The sequence below is a fragment of the Pelodiscus sinensis genome, chromosome 13 (assembly GCF_049634645.1).
Source record: "Pelodiscus sinensis isolate JC-2024 chromosome 13, ASM4963464v1, whole genome shotgun sequence".
Lineage (NCBI taxonomy): Eukaryota > Metazoa > Chordata > Testudines > Trionychidae > Pelodiscus > Pelodiscus sinensis.
In genome coordinates this window covers 33,987,752-34,012,842 of record NC_134723.1, presented here as the reverse complement: position 1 = coordinate 34,012,842, position 25,091 = coordinate 33,987,752, and the positions used below count along the sequence as shown (strand labels likewise).

The window sequence follows — 25,091 nt, the reverse complement described above, 5'->3', positions numbered from 1 at the left end:
AATGTTCTGGGTTGTTAGCACCAAGCCTTATCCCCTGGGATGGTTTTAGTGTGATCTATCCTGCAGCTCTTGGGCAAGAGGTTTGCAGCACGTATCAACACGGTACCTTGCACCAGGTTCCATGTGTTTCTGCTTCCACATTTCTTGCTCATAACGCTTATCTTTTCAGAATCTATCCCCTTCCCTTTCATTCAGGGGGTCCATGTTCTGGCAGCCCCCCTGTTCTGAAGAGTCTGGAATTCTCTTCACTGATGACACAAAAAAATCATTATGAACTCCAACTTCTCTGTCTGCTGACTGGCCTGAGACTCTTGATTCTGGATTTCTGATCTCTGGAAGGCTGCCCAGCATTAAGCTTTGGAAAGTCATGGTAATCAATTTGGCCTTTTAATCCTAGGAGCTCTAAACAGGGTTAGGTGATGTAATGGCAAAGCTACTAACCTTCTATGGGCCCCTTGTCCATGCTACAGCTTATGCTGTTGTTACAGCTAATGGGGGAATTACAGGTCCCATTTTTGTAGCCTTAGGGGAACTACTCACCTGCTGGACCAGATCCATTTCTGCCGTTCAGCTGGGACTCTTAAATCCAGTTTCTCACTAAGAACACATGTAACCCCCTTTTTCCTCTCCAGGTTACTCAGGAGCAGGTCATACTCACAGGTGTGCCTCGGTGGCTGATGTTTTAACATCAAAGGAGATCCTGAGTACCCCAGTGTTGATGTTGTTTAGTTGGGGATTCCCTATCTACCCCCTTGCTACAGTCCCTTGCTCATAAAGAGTATACAATGGTGGTGCCTCCACTTGGCTGGCCCTGTACACACTTAATGGTATGCCTTGGGAGGCTCCAGGAATAAAATTATTCCAGCAATAATCTGGATCCAACTCCAGAACAACAGTTACAAATGATAAATAATATACATCTAATTGATTACATTAGAATGAACACACCTTTACTTAACAACTTTAAGAAACAGGTTTAACAGATTAACAGTGAATAAAATCAATTAACAAAGTACACAGAAGTAATAGGCACTTATCTAGCTGGCATTTGCACTGCCACCATTTATCCCAGCCCACAGTGTGCACTCCTCTGGATTCAGAATCCCAGACGCTTTCGTGGGCGTGCTTGAAGATCTGCCACTGGAGTGGAGGTTCTCTGTAGGTTTTGTGTGTGTGTGCGCGCGTGCGTGTGAGTCCAAGCTATGCCGCCAGCTGCAAACTTCCTCTGCCATTGGAACAAGCTCCACCAAATGTCAGCAGGTTGGACACTGCCTCTCTTTGGACCCAGAGTTAGTCTATATCCCTGAGGTCTGTCCCAGGCAGCACTCCCCAAAGAGCCCATTTACTTACAGCCTCCTCCTGTGTGCTGGTGGTTGTATAGTCCTTCTGAGCCACAGACACAGCCAGAGTCTCTCCCCTCTAGGGCAATTAGCTGCCCCAGGAGCAGCCTGCTAGATCCAAATCCCAAAAGCTCTCAGTCCCAGGCTGTAGCTGCAATATAACAGCTCCTGGACTGGATAAGGATCCTTCACAGCAGCCTGACTCCTCTGCCAAGATGGAGAATCCCCAACTCCCCCTTGAAATCCCCTCTCCACATGCCTGGACAAAACTTCCCTTCCTCATTTCCTCAAGGGCTCATGGGAGTCGTAGTCTCTAGGGCTAGATTACAGCACACAGGATCCTCCCAGAAAAAGCCAGAGGCACCTGTAGTAAGGAGACTACACACAGATGGGGCTATTACATTTCTGAATAATCTACAGAAAGAAACAAGGATTATTGTAAAGTTTTGGGCTCAGAGCTGTGTGATTTATCAGGTGAATTGAATGCAGAGCAGGAGGCAAAACACCATTTAAGAGCACAGAGCCAGCAAATTCTAATGATCAAAGCAGGGTTTCATTGATGCTCTCAGATGTTTACTTTTAATTTAATTTTCTTTCCTCCCAGAAGTAAACTAAGGTCCCATGTGTCCCTCTTAGTCACCACTCCAAAGAACAGTCACTGTGGACTGGCTTGCAGATGATGCAATCTACAGGGCATAGTCTCTGGTTTTCACATGCTTCTGTTGCTGAGCTATATACCATGTTCCCCAATCCCTGCATGCTCCCCTACTTTCTCTTTGCTTCTGGCATGTTTCCTTGTAATAATAATGGCATTTCTAGAGCACCTCCCACAAACATCAAGGAGTGTCACAAACATCAGTCTATACCCCCTGCAACATCCTTGGGCCAAGATACAAAAAGGGATTAAGGCCCACATTTTCAGAAATGGCCTCCAATTTGGGTGCCCCTCTTAGTATCGCCAGCCCCAAGAATTACAAAATCCAAAGTCAGTCTCCTCAGAATCTATTTCCCTATGTCTACGTTTGCGGCTTCTCGCGCGAGAAATATGCAAATGAGGCTAAGCGTGGAATATCGCCGAGCCTCATTTGCATACCAAATGAGCCACCATTTTTGCGGAAAAGGCTCTTGTGCCAGAAGGAGCTGTCTACACTGCCCCTTCTTGCGCAAGAAAAACCCTCTTGCACAATGCCGTTACGCCAATTATTTTCAGGAATAACGGCATTGCGCAAGAGGGTTTTTCTTGCGCAAGAAGGGAAAGCGTAGACAGCTCCTTCTGGCGCAAGAGCCTCTTCTGCAAAAATGGTGGCTCATTAGGTATGCAAACAATGCTCGGCGATATTCCATGCTTAGCCTGTTTGCATATTTCTCGTGCAAGAAGCCGCGAGTGTAGACATAGCCCTGGGGTTTTTAGCATCTCTTTTGATTTTGAACCTTCTTCCCTTCCCCAGCACATGAACCAATTTGCACAGCCAACTCTCTCCAATGTAGTGACTGACGGAGGTGAGGTGAATCTCCTCACCCTTCCTGCAGGAGTTCTGGTTGCTGCCTGACTGGTTGGATTACGCTTCCATCATCTCCCCAGGCTCCATGATGTGAAATAGTTAATTCTGTGTCTCCACAGCCCTACACTCCCCAGAAATTTCTCCTTCAATGCCAAGTCAGTGCTGAGTTCCAGCCTCATTGCTGTTCCTGTGGGGGCTCTTCATCCTCCACACCCCATTCCCAAGTGTGATACTTCTGGAATGCAGTGGGGAGCAGCATGACTCATTTTTCACAGGAGAGGAGGAGCTGGTGCTAGATTGAACTGCTGGGCTCTGCCTGCTCACTCTTCCCGGAGGGCAAGCAGCGAAGGCAGTCAATCAAAGAGGATTTTCCCTGGTTGGAATGGGGGAGGGGTGCTGAACGGGCTGCAGCTTTTCATGTTGTTATTGGCTTCAGCCCCAGCCAAACTGCATCACGGACAAGGAAATAGCATGTTGGCAACACTGGGGAGACACCAAGAGTCAGATCCACAAAGGGTATTCAGGCACCTAAGTCCTACTGATTTTAATGTGCATTAGGTGCCTAAGTACTTTGAAGATGTGGGCCAAAGAGGCTGATCTTCAGAGGGGCTTAGCACCTGCAAGCCCTGATAGGTTTCAAGTGGAATGATGGGGACCTATGTTGGACACCTCACAAACTGAGCCACCCAACATCAGAAGGCACTTTTCAAAAGTTGGTTTTTGGTCCTTGTCCAAGGACACACATTGGATCAGCATCAGAGCCCGAGCCACAATGCACGCTCCTGTCTCCCAGTTTTGTAGTGTGAGCACTAAACCATGCTGAAAGCCCACTTCATTATTATCCCTTTCTCTTCCTCTGCATATGCTCCAGGTCATACTTTCCTTCCCAAGCAACATTTCCCATTCAGACATGCTTTCTAACTGCTCTGGTTTGCCACAGTCACAATCACATTGCCCAGTGTTCAGTCTCCAAGGCAAGCCTTGACTTTTTCAAATTTATATTTGCGCATACTATGGTGAAGTCACATGGGCCATGTCTAGACTACAGATTAGACCAAAGCAGCCGCAATCGATCTTCTGGAGTTTGAATTAGCGGATCTGGTGAAAACATGCTAATTTGAACTGAGAGGGTGCTCCCGTCAATGCCGGTACTCCTGCTTCTACGAGGAGTAAGGGAAGTCGAAGGGAGAGTGTGTTCCCTTTCACTTCCCACAGTGTGAATGTGCCAAATTCAAGTTAAGATATTTTGACATAAGATACACAATTAACGTAGTTAAGTTGCGTATCTTAATTTGAATGTATCCCCTTGTGTAGACCAGGCCTTGGAAACATGGACAAATCCTATAAGACTGTCACATGTTTCAATGTGAGGCCAGCCGATCAGTGAAAATGGAATGAAGAGCAAAGCTTCTGGGCTGAGATATTAGGTGGGATGAAATTATGATTTTGTTTTTGTGAAAGTTTGCCAAAAGAAGCCCATTTTCTCTCTCCCCATTGAGTTAGCACCACTAGCCAGGGCCTACGGCATGTTGTGGGTGGAGGCAGATACAAGGTAATAGGAAACACGACTTCAGCATTATTCTACTGTATCATCACTCTGGGACAGAGGAAGGAAAGGTAATGATGGTGCAGAGCATTAGAGAAATTTAATGGTGAAAAATTCAGTTAAGTCCCTTTCCTGTCACCAGCGAAGTTCCATGCCAGATTTGATCCTCTGCAATCTCCTGTGCTAAATTCAAGCCAAAGCTACTTACAACGAATCCAGGAAATCTGACACAGGGATTCAACAGTCTCTCCTTACCCATTGCAGGTATTCACCATGGTTGGGGGGGTGTAAGTCCCACTGTCATAGAAGGCAGTGATGGCAAAAGCCCACTGGATCCTGGAATCCATCTCCCTGCTAAGGCTGACCAGCTGTTCCTTAGCAGGACAGACTGACCAGTGAAGTGCTGCTAGTTAGGATTATTGTTGCACACTTAGTGTGGCACAGACATAGAGGAAGACAGAGTTTGCTCCAGGGAGCGCTACTCTATGAGCTTGATCCTATTCAATGAGAGCAGAACTGGGGCCCCTCTCGACACTCAGTAGCAACAAAGCCATGAAGCCTGCACTGAAAGGCCAAACTTTCAGCAATTTTCCTTTTCTTGTTTTAAAAATACGATGGAATGCCTGTACATTGACACTGTTTTTCTATTGGCTGGCACCAGTGTTGCCTGGGTGACGGCTGTGAGCAAACACTTCTAAGGAACTTGGAGCCAGATGCTTCATGAACCCTGGGAATCTGCAGCCTACAAGGGATAGAGCAGATCTTTGCAATAAGGAAAAAACCTATAAATTGCATTCAGACAGGTAGGCATATGAGCAATTCCACTGTCTCCCCCTAGGACCCGAAGATTCAGTGCCAAGTTTGAGGCTCGGACCTGATGTCCCAGGAATATCACCACTCTTGTTCTGTTGCCAGCTAAATCCCTAAACTACCTTCTGCATATTACTGCAGCAGAAAAAAAAGATTAGTCCAGTACACTAAACCTACTTTGTTTATGAGAGTAGCAGAGGTTGCTTTCTAACATTGGCAGGGAGATATATTATGACTAGACATAGGCATGGGTATTTACAGGCTCTAACCATCAGGGGCTATAAGGGAATTGACCCATGAAATCAGCTGCTGTTTTGCTATCTTTTTCCAGATCAGCTGAAGGTCTGTTGGGGTAGATTAGCAAGAAAGCTCAGCTCTCCCCAAGTTTCATGTTTTAACCTTCTTTTAGTGAACCTGTCAATTTCTCTCTCTAAAGCTGATGAGAATGGATGTGGAAGATGCAGATGCTGCCATCAAGGAAAAAGCACACGTTGTAATTGAGAATGTAATCCGGGATGCAAAAGAACATCTTCAAGATTTGCAAGAAAAAGAGAGAGGTACTGAAATACAAAAAGCCTGCTGCTTTCAAAGCTCTTTAGCATGTCAGAGCCCCATGAGACCACTTAAGCAGCATATTGTCTGTTTTCAGAAGCGGAGTACATCATCCAAAACATTCAATGGACATCCTGCAAGGACTTTACAGTGGAGAGAGGACAGCAGCAAATTGAGGAATACATGTCAGTAAGTCACAGAGCCATCCTTTCCTTCAGCATGGCTGTAAGCAAACTGAGCCATCAGGGCCTGCTCCCTCTGCAGTTGATGAGCAAAGTTGCAAATTGATTATTTATTGCAGGTAGTAATTAATCTGCTTTCCAAATGGAGACCCAGCACCCCTCTTCCAGATGCATTTTTAGAGCAGCCTGCCTTTACAGTGCCCCATAAGTGTGTGTGCATGGCAGGAGAGGATTGGACTTCTCAGTCTGACTCTCATTGATGGCAGCCGAAGGACGAGGGCTTTGAATACCCATGCAGATGTCATTTGAGTCATGTCGAAAGGTGCTTGGATATTTTCTGGAGCTGGCTTTGTTCCCTGGTAGCTCTGAATATTCCTTTTGTGCTGCTGAAACCCTTCTCACTTTTTTTCAAGCTTCACTTGGGTTTCCTGTCCCCACTTTGCTTCCTCAGCAAGCCCTTTAACTACTCCATGGCACCCTGGGGTGGCTTTCTAATTGGCCGGAATGTTCTCTGCCCTCACATGCTTGGGTCCTCTCCATTTCCTTATAGAGTTACCAGATGGGTTTCAAAAAAATACCAGACACACTTTATCTCAGAACAGTGGGGGGAGAGGAGGAGGACACTGGCTGGGAGGGGAGCAGGGCTGGCCAGGAGGGGGATGGGGGGGGGGGAGAGGGGCTGGCTGGGGGAGTTCGGAGTGGGGGGGACCATCTCGCTGGGAGGGGGTTGGGAGGAGCGGGGCTGGCTGGGGGAGATCGTGGGAAGGAACTGGCCAGCAGGAAGCAGGGCTGGCCAGGAGGGGTTCAGGGGGAGCAGGGCTGGTCGGGGGGAACCGGCCAGCGGGAAGCAGGGCTGGCCAAAGACAGCACTGTTTCCTCTGGTCTCGCAGACTGCTTGCCTGCAGCAGTAACTTGTTAAAATCCCGTCTCTAATGCTGATTTAATGTATCCTGGGATAAATTACTTAGGGCTAATATTTATAAGTGCCTCTAAATTTTAGGCACCCAACTTTTGAAAGCCCTTGGTTCTGGTTTTCAGAAACACTGAGCACCTGCTGTTCTCATTGTGCTCATCTAGAGCGGAGGAAACTTAGAAACTCTGAAAAAGAAAGAGGCCTTTGGTGTCTAATGCTAACCACCCAAAAACTGAGGCATCCAAAACTAGACACATACATTAAGAACTTGGGCCTAAAGCTGTGTGCCTTCATGTTCCCATCTGCACAACAGGGAACACACTCACTTTTCTCACATGATGTTCATGGTTTTTAAGGTGCTTTGAATATGAAAAGTACCACAAATTAGAAATGCACCTAGCCAATACAGTAAAACCTGTGTTATCCAGCACGCTCAGGGATTAGGGTCTTCCGGTTATCCAAAAATTCCTGTTATCTGAGGGTCCCATCAACCTAGGAAAAACCAACGGACAATAATAGTAAAACTCAAGTTTTTAACCTTAGTAGTTTTGTAGTGTGAGGCAATTGGTCTCACATTTATAGTTTGAGTTAAAGATGATTAGTACCTCTTAAATAAAAATGTGTTAAGCCAATCATGGTAAACCAAGCCAGGCCTGTGCTCCTGAAGCTGTGACAGTGTTGTGGCTGGGGGAAATTCAGGCCAACAAAGTTTTCTGGTTAACAGAGTGCCAGATAACAAAGGTTTTACTGTATTAGAGTATGCAATATTCAATAAAGAACAATCCCTCCATACTCTACAGACAATCCAGTTTTTGCTTGGAAGCATTAGAATAACAACCCAGCTAACTTTGACTTGCCTTCTGTTATTGCAAACACTGCTTTGTGTACACTGAATCTTCTGTGAAGCTTGCTGAACTATTTGCCCCAGTTATATGCTGCAGAAGAAAGTTCTTCAGGGGACTATGATTGGCCAACGTTTAAAAGTAACATTTCCTTTATACCATGTCCCCTCAATCTTGATTTGCATGGCAGAGTTAAACAAGAGCAACTCAAGCTCTCCTCCCACCAACTTTCCTTAAGTCATCTGTACTAGGGAGTGCAACTCTTATAGGGTATGTCTACACTAGCCCCTAGTTCGAACTAGGGAGGCTAATGTAGGCATTTGAAGTTGCAAATGAAGCCAGGGATTTAAATATACCGGGTTTTATTTGCATGTTCCTGTCTGGTTGCCATTTTTAAATTCCACTAGTCTGAAGTAACTGCCCGCGGCTACACGCGGCAGTGAAACGGTAATTCGAACTAAATCCTTAGTTCGAATTCACTGTTACATCTCATTCCATGTTACACCTCATTCCATTCCATGAGGTGTAACAGTTAATTTGAACTAAGGACTTAGTTCGAATTACCGTTTCACTGCCGCGTGTAGCCGCGGGCAGTTACATCGAACTAGTGGAATTTAAAAATGGAGACCGGACGGGAACATGCAAATAAAGCCTGGGGTATTTAAATCCCGGGCTTCATTTGCAACTTTGAATGCCTACATTAGCCTCCCTAGTTCGAACTAGGGGGCTAGTGTAGACATACCCATAGTGTGGTCAGGGCCAGACATACCTATAGTGTGGTTAAGACCTTTAGATGCCCTAAGCACTGAAAAGATTATGGTGCCCCCCATATGTAATTCAAAATAAAAACAATACTATACTGTAAAATCTCATTTTTTGGGTGCCCCTGCTTTTCTGGTGCCCTAAGCACATACCTAGTCTGCCTATTGGGTAATCCAGCCCTGAGTGTGGTGTATTCATGCAGCAGACATGGGAGTTTCATGAGAGCTGGCTTCACTGGTCAGACTATCTCCAGGAAGAAGAACTGAAGTACAGCAAAAGATACCATTACCGGGTTCGCTGGAGCATCCCAACCTGCAGGAAGCCCATCCCACGAGCTACAGCATGCATCTATTTCATCATTGAAATCTCCAAAATTAAACCACCTGTAAGTGTTCAAAATATTACTCAACCATCTCTTTTTCCCCTTTGAAAAGAGAAACCCCCTACTTTATTCCTTCCGTGGAATGAGAAAGCAGTCGAACAAATGATCATAATATGTAGGGTGGCTGGCAGTGTGCCGTTAGCTGTGCGTTTGTGTGGCTGCTCCGGAGAGATTCAAATGCCACTCAGCTAATTAGCAGAACACCTACAAGCTCAGTTTTTCATTTCTACTAGTGGGGCACATTCGCACATGTCTCTGTGTACCTAATAATTTATTCCACATATGGATGGAAAAGATTAGAGGGAACATTGGTGTCAGGTGTCAAAATTTGTCCAAGTAAGTTAAGTGAAGGTCTTATCTGCACAAGTGATTAGATCAGGATCTTATCCCTTTCAAGATTCTGGTTGCACAATGAGCAAACATCCTATCTTGTGCGGTGACTAATATTCCAGGAAGGGGCCTGCAATATGAAATCTACAACCTAAGAGACCCTTACTGAAACTGATAGTTCTTTGGTCTTCCCTCCTCTTTGCTGCTACAATGTAACCTCATAGTGCATGCTATTGAGGTCTTTTCATTAATTTTACATTATTAGCAAATGTGCTGTAATACTGAAAAAATATAAAAAATCTAAGGGTATGTCTACACAGCAAAGTTATTTCGAAATAACAGCCCTTATTTCGAAATAACTTTCCTAGTGTCTACTCAGCCAAACTGCTATTTCGAAATAAATTTGAAATAGTGGAGCACTTATTTCGAATTTGGTAAACCTCATTCTACAAGGAATAACGCCAAATTCGAAATAGCTATTTCAAAATAAGTGCTGTGTAGACACTTATTTCAAAATAGGGGGCCTCCAGCCTTCCCTGGGTGCCCTGGTGGCCACTCCAGCCTCAACCAAGAACACTTCTCTCCCGCTCCACCCCCGGAGCCCTTAAAGGGTTAGACTACAAGCCTGCCAGCCCAGAGCCAGCAGTCACTGCCCCTGACCCAGTGGCCCCAAAACATGAGCCAGCAAGCCACTGGCAGCCAGCCCTCCACTGCTCCCCAGTAGCAGTCTGCCAGCTCCAAGGAGTCTGCCAGGGCTCGGAGAAGGTGGGCGCCTTCCTGGGCCAGGATGGAGATCATGGACCTTATTCAGGTTTGGGGGGGGTGCCCCCAACATCCATAATCTCCGCACTAGATGGAGGAACACGGCCATCTATGGCAGGATAGCTGACATCCTGGCCACCAAAGGCCACATGTGAACCCAGGAGCAGGTTTGCATGACAATCAAGTTGGTCCAGCAAGACCCCCAACCCTGAGCTTCCCCTCCCCCTTCTTCCTCTTGCTTCCCCTTTCCAGCTCCCTCTTCCCAGGTTTTCCCCTCCCCTCTTCCACCCTCTCTTCTTCCCTCTCCCGCCTCCTTTCCCCAGTCTCATCAGAGTTTCATTCCCTCCCCCGTTTTGTTAAATAAAGAGAGTTTGTGTTCATGAAAATACGTGTATTTTATTTTACATCAGGAAGGGAGGTTAGGGAGGGGTAAGTGGAAGGACGTGAGGGAGGAATGAGGCACAAGCCCCCAGTGGGGCAGACCAGGGAGGCTCTTAGTGCTCCTCAGGGTGGAAGCTCTCCCGCAGGGCCTCCTGGATACGGACAGCCCCCCGATGGACCTCCCGGATGGCAGCCTGCAGAAAGTGCACCCAGGCTCACAGCAACGCATCCAAGAGAAGCACCAGAGTGCCCAGGGGCAGCTCTGGCTCCATGTTGCCGAGTGCTGTGGTGTCCTGAGTGAGGGCAACCAGGGCACACAGAGACAAAATGCTTTGCTGTCCCACATCGAGGTAGGCAAGCAAGCAGGGAAACCTGAGAACTGGCTGTCCGGAGGAGTCCCTTTAAGCACAGACCTCAGATAGCCTCAGGCATCAGCCCCACACAGTAAGTCCTGATCTGATGCCCTACCGGACCTGGTTCCAGCCAGCCTTAAATGCAATTCAGTGTCTATTCAGTGTGGAATTGCTATTTCGAAATAGCAAAACACTATTTCAAAATGCATTTTGTGTGTAGACACATTATTTTGAAATAACTTATTTCGAATTAACTATTTCGAAATAACGCTGTAGAGTGGACATACCCCATGTGTCAAAATAAATGAAGTTTTCAGTGAGCCATCTGTGATGGGGTGCCATTGCCCCACACTTGGGGGAACCATGGCAAGGGATTCGGGGGGGAGGAGCCTTGAACGGACACCGGCGAGAGCCGTGCGGCGAAACGGAACCCGCCAGGAGAGGAGCCAGAATGGCCCAGACAACTGACAGCAGGGGCCGTCCAGATGCTGGAGACGCAAGGGTTGGGGAACGGCCGGATGATGTCACTAGCCACGCCGGCGATGAGAACACCGGTTGCGCCGTGGTGACAGCCCCAGCGGAGGCGGCGGGGAATTCAAAAGGAGCCCTGCCAGGGGGCAGAGGGGAGGAATGGGGGAGCAAGGACAACTGGGGAATAACAGGGACGGTGAGTTACTTGAAAGGATGAGCGACCCCCGGAGACGGGAGGGGGAAGGAAGCAACCCAGGGGAGGGCTGTGGGACCCGTGAGCAGGTGGTTTAGGGGATGTCACCCCCACCCACTGGATAGGGGCACAAGTTCCCTACCCTTAGGGCCCTGAGTTGGGATTCGGGAGAGAGGGTGGGCCTGAGTCCCCCTTGCACCTGCTGGGGCTTGTATCACCTGTCTAAAGGCAATTATCTTGGTTAAAACGTTAATAGTCTGTATTCTGATGTAACGGAGGGGAGGATTGTAAGCCAATGGGAAGAGGATTGACACAATAAATTGGATCTGGGTAGAGCCTCGGTCCCGTAAATTAATTTCGGGTCATGGAACCCAAGGGTGGACCCATAACACCATCCAGTCTTCTTTGATGGTTTTTGCTGATTCACTCAGTTGCAATTCTGGGGCTTATCCAGTAGATCTCCCACTCGACAGAGCAGCTCGGCAAAATCTAGCTCTAGGAAGGCTTAATATTGTGTGTAAACAAATACCTTTCTGTTCTGATTTAGATCAGTGCTTTTTTTGTGACGGTATGGCCCGGAATAGCGTACCGTCACCTATTTTCCCAACCCACAGAAAACGAATGGGATTCCCCCATGCGTACTGGCACCTATTTTCCTGGGGTGGCTCAGCTCCTGATGGAAGCCTGCTTGGGATGTGTGGTGTTTTTTTTCCGGCTTCCAGTGCGGTGCTGTGGCTCTCAAAGGGGCCGCAACCGCATTTTGACCCCCAACATGGTTTTTTTTTTTTTTTGCTCAACAAGTTTGCTCCAGAGTACCAGCACCGTTTTTCTTACAAAAAAACCCACTGATTTAGATTAAGAATGGATTACATTGTTCTAGACATGCAAACTTTTTAAGAGAGAGAATTATAACTGATAAAAATACCTACTTCAACTGTTCTCCAGTAGGGATGAAATAGTGTAGTTGACTAACCAATAAGCAAAAGCTTATAGGTTAATGCTATAGACTATATGCATTTCCTCTCCTTCTCCCCTTGCCAGTAAATTTTTTAGCAGGCTGGCCAGCAGCCCAGCTCAATCCTGTGATGGGTCTGGGACCTACCCCTACTGTGGCTCTGCATTTAAAATGTATTAGGAGCCGAGTGGGCAGGCAGCCCAGCTCTGTTCTGGCTCACACTGGATCCAGGAGTTCAGACCCCTCCAGATAAGGGCTGCTGCCACCCAGTGCTGCTGCTTCATCAGAGGCAGCAGCACAGGGCGACAGGCAGCTGGTCCATGAGGGGAGCTGGTTTTTAAACTGGCTCCTCTCTTGGACCAGCTCCCACCTGACACCCTACGCAGCTGCCTCTGTTACAGGCTCCTCTGGAGCAAGGCCAGAGCCCACTGGCTGCCGGCCCCAATCCCCAGTCCACAGATTAGTGGACTAACCGATAAGAATTCATGAAGTTACTCGACTATTCAATTAACCGATATTTAACATCCCTATACTCCAGTAAATGTCTGAACTCTACCACAACTTTCATCTCTTGCAGACCTTGCCAGTTGAGGTATTCTTCATTTTGGAATCAAATAAGCTTATTCACAGGTATATTGTTTTGTTTTTTCTTTAAGCAATGAACTGGTGTAGAAGGACCCTAGCAACTGTGCAGAAAACATGGTTAATTTCAGGTGCATCCGGCTATATTAGAAATGGGGACAGATACATTCAGCTATGGTGGGATGGGGTTTGTCCAGGAGTCAGTTCCAGCAGGCTAACGCTCTCTGGAGCCCTACCCTGCTATTGGCCGCTCTTGTGCCAGTTGAGGCTATTGTGTTTTGGCCATACCCTCCCAGCAGGGCTAAGTGGCGGTGATATATGTCAACTATGGTGACTCTCCAAATGCTGGTGCCTCCCCAGAGGGGGAGTTCCCAGGCTGTTTGTAGCACAACAGGGATGAAGCTAAGATTCTGATCTAGGATGTAATTAGCATTCCACAAACAAGTTACAGAAACCCGGAGCCCAACCTAGCTCCACCAGCATTTGACTATCACAAGCAAGTTACAGGACAGTGATACAGCAGAGGCAAGAAAAAAAGCTGGCTATAGCAGAACTCTTAAAATCCTACCCATGCAACTCAGGGAAACCATACTGAAATCCCACCAAACAAAAATTTCTCAAGCCACTTTGAGCTAGCATAGTTTTTTATCGCAGAATGGACATGTTCCATGGGCATCTGCTTCCTGACTACTGAATTAGTGACAGATTTACACTGGCCTATAAAGCCATGTACTTTGCCTACTTCAAAGGGCCTCTTTCCAGATGACTGAACTCTGATTTGCAGCTGACTGCCATCTTTGTTCTTAATTTGTTTGTTCTTTTTTTCTAGACCAGGACAGTGTCGGGTTAGAGAAAAATGGCTCAAAGACATCATTGAAAGCAAGAGGATACTCATGGACAGCATAACTTTCTAAATTAATATTTGATTCAGATTAAATCTAACTCAAAAGGGCACCTGCAGTTTGTTGGCATTATATGGAAAATAAACTAAGGACACTGCAATAGCCTTTTTTTGGTCCTTCCTTCTCTTTTACTAACTCTTCTAAATTATATCCTATAATAATGTTACCTGACTACTGCACTATACGCACACATTTTAAATTAGCGTGACATTAACATTTGACAGCCTAAGGACCTGATCTTGCAACTGTCTCTGCAGAAGAGAGCTAAAAGATCAGGATGTACATAATTTAAAAGATTATGTGAGGTAGTTTAAGCGTAATGTTATGCTAAAATAAGGTTTAGAAATCCAACAGAAGCGGATAACACAATTTCTAAAATTTGTATGGAAACCTACAAAGGGTAGAAGTATTTCCACTTTTCAGAACGACTAACCATGGATTTTAAAAGTATGTACAGACATTCTTTTTAAAAAAGTATTTAAGAAAGGGTAGGTTAAAGGATCTGCAGGATACTCATTTTGGAAATATGCCAGATGCCAATGGGGGCGGGAGGGGGGGAAGGGACCGTGGATAAGAACTGATGGGGGGGGGGGAAGAGGGGCCTCTAACCTCAAATCTTAAGAGATTAATACTTCTGAAAAAAAGAAAATTAAAATACAAGGAGTAAAAATAAGAGTTTGACAAGAGTAAAAACAAGATTTCCAAGAGCAAAGAAATTCAGAACTGGAATGAAAATCCTCAGTTACTGCTTGTGTATTTCTAGAACTTACAAACACTGGTTACTACTGTACCCCATCAGCCAGATATCTATGTACAGCAGCTAAGTAAAAAAGGAAGCAAACTTTAAATTCTTTCATTCAATGTCTTGGGCTTTGTAGGTTTTAGGCCAGACCCTTACTGTTCCTACTTTTGCAATACACACTGCTGTGATTCATTTTAAAATAGTTGAAATCAGCATCTATTAAATTACAAATACATTTCTATTTACAAATGGAGTTTGAATCACAAACCATGAAGTCAATTCTTTTGAGGAAGAAAACAAAAAGGAAACCATAAGTAGAACTTGTCAAAAGCACATAATAAATGAACAGATGTATGAACTGACATTTAGGAATTCCTTAATTTTTGCCACTAGTAGTAGTAGCCTGTTCATGGTGGTTAAGTCTAGTCTGATTATGCCATGTTGATTAACCAAAATAATCAGAAGATGGTTACGTTTCATTTCACCAGCAGCAGCCCCACTGGTGATGGAATCTTGTGTCCATATCAAGGTCTAATACAGTATATTACTATATTCTGTAAACCACCCTGCATGCTTCTCAGACTCATTCAGGAGTCTGCACTTCCCCTAATGACAGTTGCCTACAGCTGCTGAGTGAGTTATCCAAGCAGTCTATTAAGGATAAATGTTTCTTTGATATAAATGATCCATTCCTGAGAACTGGATCCCATTGGGTAGAAGGCACTGGAGCACTTTACAGCTGTTTCCAAGTCAAACAAGGGAGAGGTTAGCCTCTGTTGACAACAATCCGTGCTGTACAATTAAAAAAAGCAGTCATTTGTCTTCTTTGCCCTTAGTCTTTCTGTAGACCATTTCTCGGAAGCTAGCCAGGATCTTGTTCTCTCGCTTCCGTCTCTCCTCCTGGTTGAAAGATGCCAGAGCTCTCTTCTCATCTGCACTGTAGATCTGGTTCTCTTTACGCAGACGCACAGCTTCCATTCGGCGATGCCTGAGGAGAACATTGCATTTGTTAATAGGCAAAAATTCATTTAGCCTCACTCTTTTTGCAAGAATATTCCTCGCCCTACACTGCTTTTCATATTATCCAACATGCTACCTGGAATTCACCAACACCACCTTCCCTATTATCTCAACAATATTTACATTCTAATGCAATTATAATACTTAGCTCTTATATACTTTTAATCTGTAGATCCCAAAGCACTTTACAAAGGAGGTCTGAATCAGTACCCCCATTTTACAGAAGGCAAACTGAGGCACAGAGGTGAAGCGGATAGCAAAAATACTCTGCAGCTCTGCTATTGGGAAAAACATACCTGTAGTAAACTTACTATGTTTGTACTTACTACAATAGGTTTATAGTCATAGGCTTTTTCACCCTTTTTGTTGTTGCATAATATACAGATTGTGCCTCTAAAATCTGGGACACTCCGGTCTGGCAAAACCCACGCAGGGGCTGGGCTGGTGGTGGGGAGCGCAGCTCCAGCAGTAGGAGGGCTGGGGGGGGGGGAAGAAGGGGGAGCACAGACGCATCCTGGAGCACAGCCCCAGCTGCAGTGGAACCAGCACAGTGGGGAGAGGAGCCCTGCCTGGAGCTGGAAGCACAGTCCCAGCTGAGCCAGTATAGCGGGGAGTGTAGCCCCGTCCAGACAGAGGCAGTGGAGCCGGCACCTGGGAACACAGCCCCAGCCGGAGTCAGTGTGCTGGGGAGCATAGTCCCAGTCCCAGGTGGGAAGCGCAGCCCCAGCTGGGGGCAGCGGGGAGCAGGGTGGACCTCCCCTGGTCTGGAAAACTCTGTCATTTGAATCACTGTGGTCCGAAAGATGCCAGATTAGGGAGGTCCAACCTGTACATACTTAGCAACTTTTCTTCGGTGCTTTCAACCTGATCACCCATACAAGGGTGGATGAGAGTTTTGCAGGGCCCAGGGCAGCACAATTTCACAGGGCCCCTCTCACCTGGCATCTCCTCTCTCACCTGTGTTGTGCGGCGTTTCAGCACGCCACGTATGCACTCCTTCACCATGTGGCACGCGGCGCCAGGGAATTTAAAATGCGGTATCCTGCCGGGCCAGTCTGCCCCTGAGCGCGGGGCCCAGGGCAGCCGCCCCGCCCTATATCGCCACTGCACCCATGCAGTCATAAATCTCACCCTAAGTACCTTAATAAAAAAAACCCTACCTGCTACCACTCATTACATAACCAGAGCACTCGAATGATGCAATCTCTTCACTGGTCAAGCCAATTTCACCTCTTCGAGGGATACGTTTTCCAGCCTTTACGTACTCTGCCATAGCTGCACCTTCACCAGGCAGCAAAGCATGACCATAGCTTTAAAAAAAATAAAAAAAAAAAAATAAAGAAGTCACAAGTTTGAAACTGAACAATCACAATTATAATTAAACCACAGGCTAAAACAAAGGTGATCTCACAAATCTAGCACTGGAAACCCAACTAAGCAATATTTATTTCACTAAATTGGAGCAGCATCATATTTAATAATTTGTTCAAACTCTTGGACATGACATACTGGAATACTCACTCCCATGCTGAATATACAGACTAACTGAAGCAAGGAAGTTTGTAACAAAAGTTTCCATTTACAGCAGGACTGCCTTCCTCTGAGTTGACATGTTACTAAAGAACAATTGTGCTGGAGAGGAAGACTCACTAGGAGTAACTCACTTGATCTCTCGCTATTCATCACTGTATATAGTCAGTTCTCTAGTTAATGTCCGTGCTTCCTTTAATCTCAAGAGAGATTACAAACTATGATCTTAATAGAAAAATTATTATAGTAGGGAAAAATACATAATAATAATAATAATAATAATAATAAAATAATAATAATGTGGCCACTCTATTGAAAAAAATGGAATAAAATATCTGTAACAAAAGTAATCAGGTACGCATGCTGAGGTTTAGCTGATTTCAGGAGGCTTTCCGTTTAAGAATAAACCAAGATTTATTAGTGCCTCTAACAAATGAAAGTGAGGGAAAACCTCACCTTCCCTCATGGCTGCATGTGCTATAATAATAGATGAAGTCTCTGTAACAATCTCTACTGACAGAAACAAAAAGACAGAAGTATGTAGCACTTTAAAGACTAACAAGATGGTTTATTAGGTGATGAGCTTTCGTGGGCCAGACCCACTTCCTCAGATCAATATGTGGAAGAAAATCAGCACAACCATACGTACCAAAGTGACACAATCAAAAAAATGAATGCATGTGAAATTGAGAAATCAAATTTTAGAACAGAGTGGGGGTGAGAGGGGAAGGTTAGTGTCTGTGAGGTAATGACATAGGGGTGATAATAGGGGAAGTTTCTGTGAGGTAATGACATTAGGGGTGATAATTAGGGAAGCTATCTTTGTAATGGGTGAGATAATTAGAGTCTTTGTTTAAACCCATACATAAAGTGTCAAATTTAAGCATGAATGACAATTCTGAAGTTTCTCGTTGAAGTCTAGAGTTAAAGTCTCTTTGAAGCAATATGCATGTTTTAAGGTCATTGAGGGAATGGTCAGTCTGGCTGAAATGGCAAGCAACAGCTTTCTCTCTGTGAGAGAGTCCTATGTCTGTATTGTGTGCATTGATTCTTTGACGAAGTGTCTGAGACATTTGTCCAATGTACATAGCAGACGGACACTTTAGGCACATGATAGCATAAATTATATTTTTGAATGAACAGGAATATGTGTTCTTGATCTTGTAACTGGCATGGTTATGTCCAATAATGGTTGGACCTTCCCCCCTTACTCCCACTCTGTTCTAAAATTTGATTTGTCAATTTCACATGCGTTCATTTTTTTTATTGTATCACTTTGGTATATATGGTTGTGCTGATTTTCTTTCACATATTGATCTGAGGAAGTGGGTCTGGCCCACGAAAGCTCATCACCTAATAAACCATCTTGTGAGTCTTTAAAGTGCTACATAATTCTGTATTTTGTTTCAGCTAGACCAGACTAACACGGCTGCATCTCTATCACTATTCTATTGACAGAAAACTTCATGTACAGTAAAACTCCGATAGTCCGGCATCCAACTGTTCGGCACTTCCAATACTCCGGCATCAAAATGCCAAGCGCTCCTGACCAGCTGATTAAAAAGCCTGCCGCTCAGCACATGTGCTGGCTGTAACCAGACGGAGCATAAGGATGGGGAGAGGGAGTGGGATCGTGTTACAGTATGGAGAAGAGCATTTTACTTCAACAAAGGGGAAAGGGGAGAGGAGAGGGAGGAGGATCAGGTTACAGCACAGAGGAGATGGGAAGAGGAAAGGGGAGCGGAGAGGGAGGGAGATTGTGTCCTGGCCAGCTGTTAAGCCGTGCAGCTGTACCGGACCTCCTGATTCTCTGGCAAATCTGATAATCCAGCACCACCTAGATCCAAAAGGTGCCGGATTATCGGAAGTCTACTGTACATATGCAGCAACTTTCTAGTACACAGAGGCCAGGTAAAAAGGTGACATAGCAGCCTTCATGTTTACTTTCCTTGATTTGATCTGTTTGTGTAAATCACATATAGCTACTTACTTCAAAGGCCTATCATCTTGAGATGCATGCATTTTTGGAGCTTCTGGTCCAATTAAATTATCAGCGTCTGTACTTTCTGCAATACACAAATAAACAAGAATATTACTGCTGTACCTTCTTGCTTTGCATAAATCTGTCACATAAGATATCAACATAGCAGCAGCTGATGCTACTGAACAGAATATTGAGGAGTTTTAACAGAAGTGTTAAACAGAAACAACCTACTTGATCTCTCAATCCAGAGATCATCCCCTTGAAGCGCTTCATCAGAATCTTCACTACTTGAATCACTGGATTTCTTCCTACTCCTCTTACTCTTCTTTTTTTTAGACTTCTTTCTGTTTTACAAAGTTAAAGATGGAATAGTCAGACATTTATACACTAGCAGAGAAAAGGAAACAGTGCTAGAGGCCAGGCTTAACTGATCAATTATTCAAGCAGTGTCCAGCTGGAGGGTTCAATTGAATGATTTTCCCTTTTTCAGTATCTATTTGTTCAATAATTCACCAAAAATGCTTCTTTCCACAGATCATACAATTATCTTTATAGGTCTTGATTATTCTTTCAAGTTTGGACTGGGTTTTTTATTAGCCAGAATTCAGTTTGTCTGAGGTAGAATCATGTTGATTCTGAAGATAGCCTATTACAGGATATCCTTTTAACTACATGAGAAACAGAAGGGTTGGCTTTTCCTTACTCATTAGATAGGCAAATAATATCACAACCATGCTGCCCCCTAATGGAAGATACAGATTTTAAGACAGCAGTGTTTTGAATGCAATATTTTGGAGAATTGCTCTTACTTTCTATGTTTCTTTTTCTTCTTCTTGGTTTTCTTTTTCTCTTCCTCATCTAAAAAAAATGAACGTAAAATAACCAAAATCCCACAATAATAAAATGAAGTACCAAGCTTTATTGGAAATACAATCCTCTCTACAACAGCAGCTACAGTAAGAAGGAGAGAACTAAAGCCATGTACACTTAGCAACTCATCTGAGATAAGAGTAGGCATGCTATTGAATTCCTTGACTCACCATACACCAGAATGGCTTAATGGTTAGCTACTACTCCTGGGGGAATTCTGCACCACTGTGCATGTGCAAAATTCATCCCCCCTTCCCCCTAGAAAATATATTCTGCTTACTAATTGTTGCAGTTCTGCCTTTCACCCACAAGAGGCCACTGTGGCACCAGAACAGCCAGCAGCCTGCTGGGTTCATCATAGCATCCTACTCAGAGTCAGGTTTGGACGGATAAAGGGGGGGGGGGGGGCCTCTGGAGGGGTTACAGACTGAGGTTCAGAAGGGCTCGTGGAGGAGAGATACTGAAAGGGGCACAAGTTCAGGAGCTAGAGGAGTGACAGCACAAAGCCAGGGCTGATGGGAGCAAATGTGCCTGAATGAATGGGAGAGGTTTTGGGTCGGCTAGGGTCTGCCTGGGGAAGGTTCCCCAGCTTTTTAACAACCTCTCCCACCCAGCCAAAAATCCCCCCCAACAAAATTGTTTCTTGCTTTTCCCACCCACATTCAACAACCCTCCAGATTTACTCTCAGGCTCCTTCCTTGTCTCTCAGCTCTCTGTTATCCCAATGACACCAAGCCTTTGCACTGTTCTGAAGGGTAGGAGAAATACATTTTTGTAGTGTAGTTTAAAGGGATTATTCAATGTTCTGTATAAATATGTCTAGTAAGAAATCTATTTGTCTCTACTGTTACAGACATACTTGCTGACAAGTAATTTGAAATACAATTACCAAAATACTTGAAAATTGAGTGATTATATTATGTTTTGACAAATAAAATATGCACAATTTTAAAATACTGAGCACAGAAATCCCCCAGGAATAAGTTATATGTATTAGAGGGGACGGTCTCAATTCCAGGCTATTTATGGTTTCAAAACAATGGCAAAAATAATATTATTGAATGTACTGATATACTATCACCACCTGACCTGAAATGCCTGATGGATTAAATTCAGGATACCTTTCCCTGATGGCCAGATCCCACGCACAGAAGCAAGGCACACAGAAAAACTGAACAGTGAAAGAATTTAAAATACAGGATTATTCACTTATATGAGAATGGTTACAGAAGTGCAGCAGCAGATGCAGTTTGTTGCCTCTGGACTATAATGATGTGCTTTCACATCTTGAACAAAGTGGATTAGGGCTGAGAGACTTCATAGAAGATATGTTTTAAGGAGACATTTGAGTGGAGAGAGCGGTGATTTAGTGCACAAGAATACAGGCCATTCTAAAGGTAAGAGGTAGCCTGGAGATGAAAATAGGAAAATGGCACAAAGAGAAACTGGTCAACGTTAGACTTGGGATAGAGCAGAAAATGAGGGCCAAGCACAGGTACAAGTGGAATTACAAAAAGCTTCATTACAATTTATACAGCTATGGGGAGAAGAGAAAAATGTATCTTAGTATATAAGCTATAGTTAAGAGATTCATTTTTTCCCCTTAATGAGCAACTAATATACAAAATCCCAGAATGCCGCAAGGATGCAAACACAACAGATACAATATTCCACATGATTATAAAGAATGCATACAATAGAAAGTTTCAAATCATATATAGCTTAATAGAAGCCTTGCTTTCTTACCACTGGAGTTTAGTTCAGACTCAGATTCGCTGTCACTGTCCCCAGAATGCTTCCTGTGTTTTCTTTTAGACCTCTTTCTTTTCTTTTCCTTTTTTTTCTTCTTTTTTTTCTCTTCTGAAAAGATTTGAAAAGGGAACATTAACTTTCAAGATAAGTGTAGCCTGGCATGCCATTAATATTTTGGCTTTAGTATACTAGAACCCCTTTACATGGAATTTTATTATGCTAGTTTAACTAAGTCACTGAAGTTCTTTGTAAGTAAGGTGAACAGATTCTAACCCTGAATCTTCTATTAATGTGTAAACAACTTCTGAGGTCAAAACAAAATACCTTCTGAACTGGAATCTGAAGAGCTGCTCCTCTTAGATTTTGCTTCCTCATCTTCTGCTGGGGTATGCTCATCAGAACTGAACAGACACAAAAAGATATTTAAAATTATGAAACATCATTTGAAGTGGGGATTGTTTGTCCAAAAATCAAATACATGTATAGAGCTCTGCAAATGCAGATATCCACTTTATATCTGTGGGTATGCGCATCTGTGGATGTTGATATCCACAGCTCATTTTTTAAGATATGGATGCAGGTGAGGATATAATTTTTGTATATAGAACCCTGAATATTTGCAGATATCTACTTTATATCCAGGGGTATCCACATCCATGGATGTCAATGCAGATATTCTCAGCTCATTTTTGCAGATACAAAGGTGGATACAAATTTTGTATCCACACAGGGATCTACACATGTACAATTTTTGCAAATTCAGAGCCTGTGTTAGTAATCAAGGAAACGATTAAATAGCTAATATCTGAATCACTCTTCAAACCACAATACTAAGACAACATCATTTGATCTACAACATGCTGAAACCTTATGTAATTGATTTGTTGGCATTATACAAAATATGGTATCCAGATATGGCTGTTTAGTGATTTAACTTTGGAGACATGTAATATGAATTACAAAGAATAACAACAAGACATTTCTGTAAATATTAGTGTTGATATTAATTAAATGTTATCTTATATAAGCCTCCAAATTAGAGTGCCAGAAGGCAAAAAAATCCCATGAAAAATTGCTTACTCTGGGTCAGGAACCTTTGGTGACAGTCCCCAGACTTCAGGTGCTCCCAGTTCTCCAATCCTCTCTCTTTCATTCAGTCTCCTATAAAGATACATACCTGCATTAAAACCGAATGTGCTACCATCAAACAGGTATTCAAAACCTGAATAGTTTGTTTTTATCAGCATTTCTCGTCTCCATAATTAAATTTGCTGAAAGGATATTTTCTTCATGTTAGTATCTAAAATTTGCTTATTCTCTCCAAAAACAAGACACTTCAACACTAATTTTTCAGTTACTGGGGGGCCAGTATGTTTGAGACATTTTTAAGAAACACCTCTGCATGCTTCAGTTAACCCTCAGACTTTGTAGTCTGGTAAAACAGGATTTTTGGCCACATATGTAATGTTCCTGATAGTTTTTTCCATTACAAATTATGTATCTAAATATTTACCATGATGATTACATCCACTTCCTAAAACAAACAGGCAAAGGTACCTAGTCTGTGGCAGATAACTGCACAAAACATCTCTCCATGTGCCCTCGTCTAAAAAAATGGAAGACCTAATTTGTAGAGACAACACATTCTAATATGTGATGCTTTGCTTCTGATCGGAACAATCAGACTTGTCATCACTGTTGACTGTAATCAGGGATACTGGCAGTTTTTATATTGGGGGTGCTGAAAATCATCAAACCAAACTGTAAATCCTGTTATAACTGAAACCACTTCAAGCCAGAAGGAGCAATAGCACCCTCTGCACCCCTAATTTCAGCACCTAAAGCTGTACTATATGTAGGGCCCTATCAAATTCATAGACATGCAAAATGCATCGTCGACTGTGAAATCTGGAGTCCTCCCAATGAAATGTGGACTTGTGTGTGATTTTAGCCTATACTATACATGGGGAAACCAGTGTTTCTCACATTGGGTGTCCTGACCCAAAAGGGAGTTGCAGGGGGATCACAAGGTTATTTTAGGAGGGCCACGGTACTGCCATCCTTAGTTCTGTGCTGCCTTCAGCACTGGGCAACTATACAGCAGTAATTGTAATTTGAAAGGCAGCATCTTGCCAGCAGCAGTTCAGTGGCAATACAGTACTGCTGCTTTCAGCGATGGGCACCTGGAGAACGGCAGCTGCTAACTAAGGTCCCAGCTCTGCAGGCAGAAGTGCAGAAAGAAGGATAGCAGTACCATAACATACCATCCTTATTTCTGTGCTGCTGCTGGCAGTAGCAATGTCTTCCACGCTGGACTCCCAGCCACCACTTTCCAGATCCCCAGTTCTGAAGGCAGCACCACCACCATCTGCAGCACAAAAGTGCAGTAGTGCCACCCCCCGCCACTCAAACCTTGCAAACCCCATACAACTCCTTTGTAGATCAGGACCCCTGCAATTGCAACAGCATGAAGCTCCAGCTTTTAATATCCAAAATCATTATATTTACCATTTAAAAAATCCTATAATCATGACATTGACCCAAATGGACTATGAATTTGGTTGGGCCCTAACTATCTGGAAGATTGTCACTTTTGCAAGCTACCCATGATAACTTAACAAGTTGGGCCCTATCATACCTGTGGGGCTGCATCATTGCATTAACACAGATGTCTCCACACTATTTCATTTCATGTCCCTTTGAGGCTCTAATTTACATCCCTGCATAATTTCTTTAATAGACAAAGTTAGGGAAAACGGACCTAATTTTCCAAAAAAAATAAGGTAGAGCAAGGACTACTATGAGAAGGAGAATCTGGTAGCTAAGTGGTAAGGGGCATTTAAAAGAAGATTGGACAAGGCACGGAAAGGTACGTAACAGGGAACACGCCTGCACTGGGAAAAGGGGCGGGGCACACGCTGCAGCTCGGGTAGCCGGGGCGGGCGAAGGCAGCTCGGTTGGGGGGGGGGGAGACTCGCCTCTGCCGCAGGATCTCTTCCTTCTCCTTCTCATAGTAGTCCGGCCACTGCTTGCCGCCGCCGTGGTGATGGTGCCCGTGGTGAGCGGAGGAGGAGCGCGGCCCGCCCGGCGTGCGCTCCCGGGAGCGGGACCAGCTGCGGCTCCGCCGATGCTTCGAGCCGTTGCGCTCCCGGGACCGCGACCTCCTGCCCCGCTTCTCGGGGGACGCAGGCCGGTGGGGCCGGAGTGTTCTCGGGGGCGAGGGACTCGCCGAGGAGCTGCTGCCGCCCTTCCGCCGGGGGCCTGGAGATCCTGGAGGGCTTCGAGACCGGGACACAGGCGCCATCTCGGCCTCCCGGGCCGGGGGCAGGAGAGGTCTCCCGGGTTGCTACCGTAGCGCCAGCAGCGACCGCGGGGACTTCCGGGTGGCGCACTTCTGAACTATCCCGTGCAACACCACTTCCGGTTTCTGCGC

At 44.7% G+C, this 25,091-nt stretch overlaps 2 protein-coding genes across 5 annotated transcripts; one reads left to right on the top strand and one right to left on the bottom strand.

The window, feature by feature from the left end:
- The first annotated feature begins 2,693 nt into the window (after nucleotides 1-2,693).
- Nucleotides 2,694-13,863, top strand: AKAP14 (A-kinase anchoring protein 14). Of its 4 annotated transcripts, none has more exons than XM_075940995.1 (6): nucleotides 2,694-5,191; nucleotides 5,635-5,755; nucleotides 5,830-5,939; nucleotides 8,655-8,834; nucleotides 12,854-12,906; nucleotides 13,688-13,863. In XM_075940995.1, the coding sequence occupies exons 2-6, from the start codon at nucleotides 5,638-5,640 to the stop codon at nucleotides 13,770-13,772; spliced, it is 546 nt and encodes a 181-aa protein (XP_075797110.1). In that variant the 5' UTR covers nucleotides 2,694-5,191; nucleotides 5,635-5,637; the 3' UTR covers nucleotides 13,773-13,863. The 4 variants fall into 4 exon arrangements, with proteins under 4 accessions (XP_075797110.1, XP_075797109.1, XP_025036689.2 ...); XM_075940994.1 differs by having other exon boundaries at nucleotides 2,704-5,191; nucleotides 8,652-8,834; XM_025180904.2 differs by having other exon boundaries at nucleotides 2,705-5,191; nucleotides 5,848-5,939.
- A 634-nt stretch (nucleotides 13,864-14,497) lies between these two features.
- Nucleotides 14,498-25,090, bottom strand: NKAP (NFKB activating protein). Its single transcript, XM_014569717.3, has 9 exons — nucleotides 24,637-25,090; nucleotides 22,739-22,819; nucleotides 21,983-22,059; nucleotides 21,653-21,766; nucleotides 19,846-19,894; nucleotides 19,268-19,380; nucleotides 19,043-19,118; nucleotides 16,683-16,832; nucleotides 14,498-15,490 (listed from the first exon to the last, which is right to left on the bottom strand). Exons 1-9 carry the CDS (start codon nucleotides 24,960-24,962, stop codon nucleotides 15,316-15,318), a joined length of 1,161 nt encoding a protein of 386 aa, XP_014425203.2. The 5' UTR covers nucleotides 24,963-25,090; the 3' UTR covers nucleotides 14,498-15,315.
- Nucleotide 25,091: the final 1 nt, after the last annotated feature.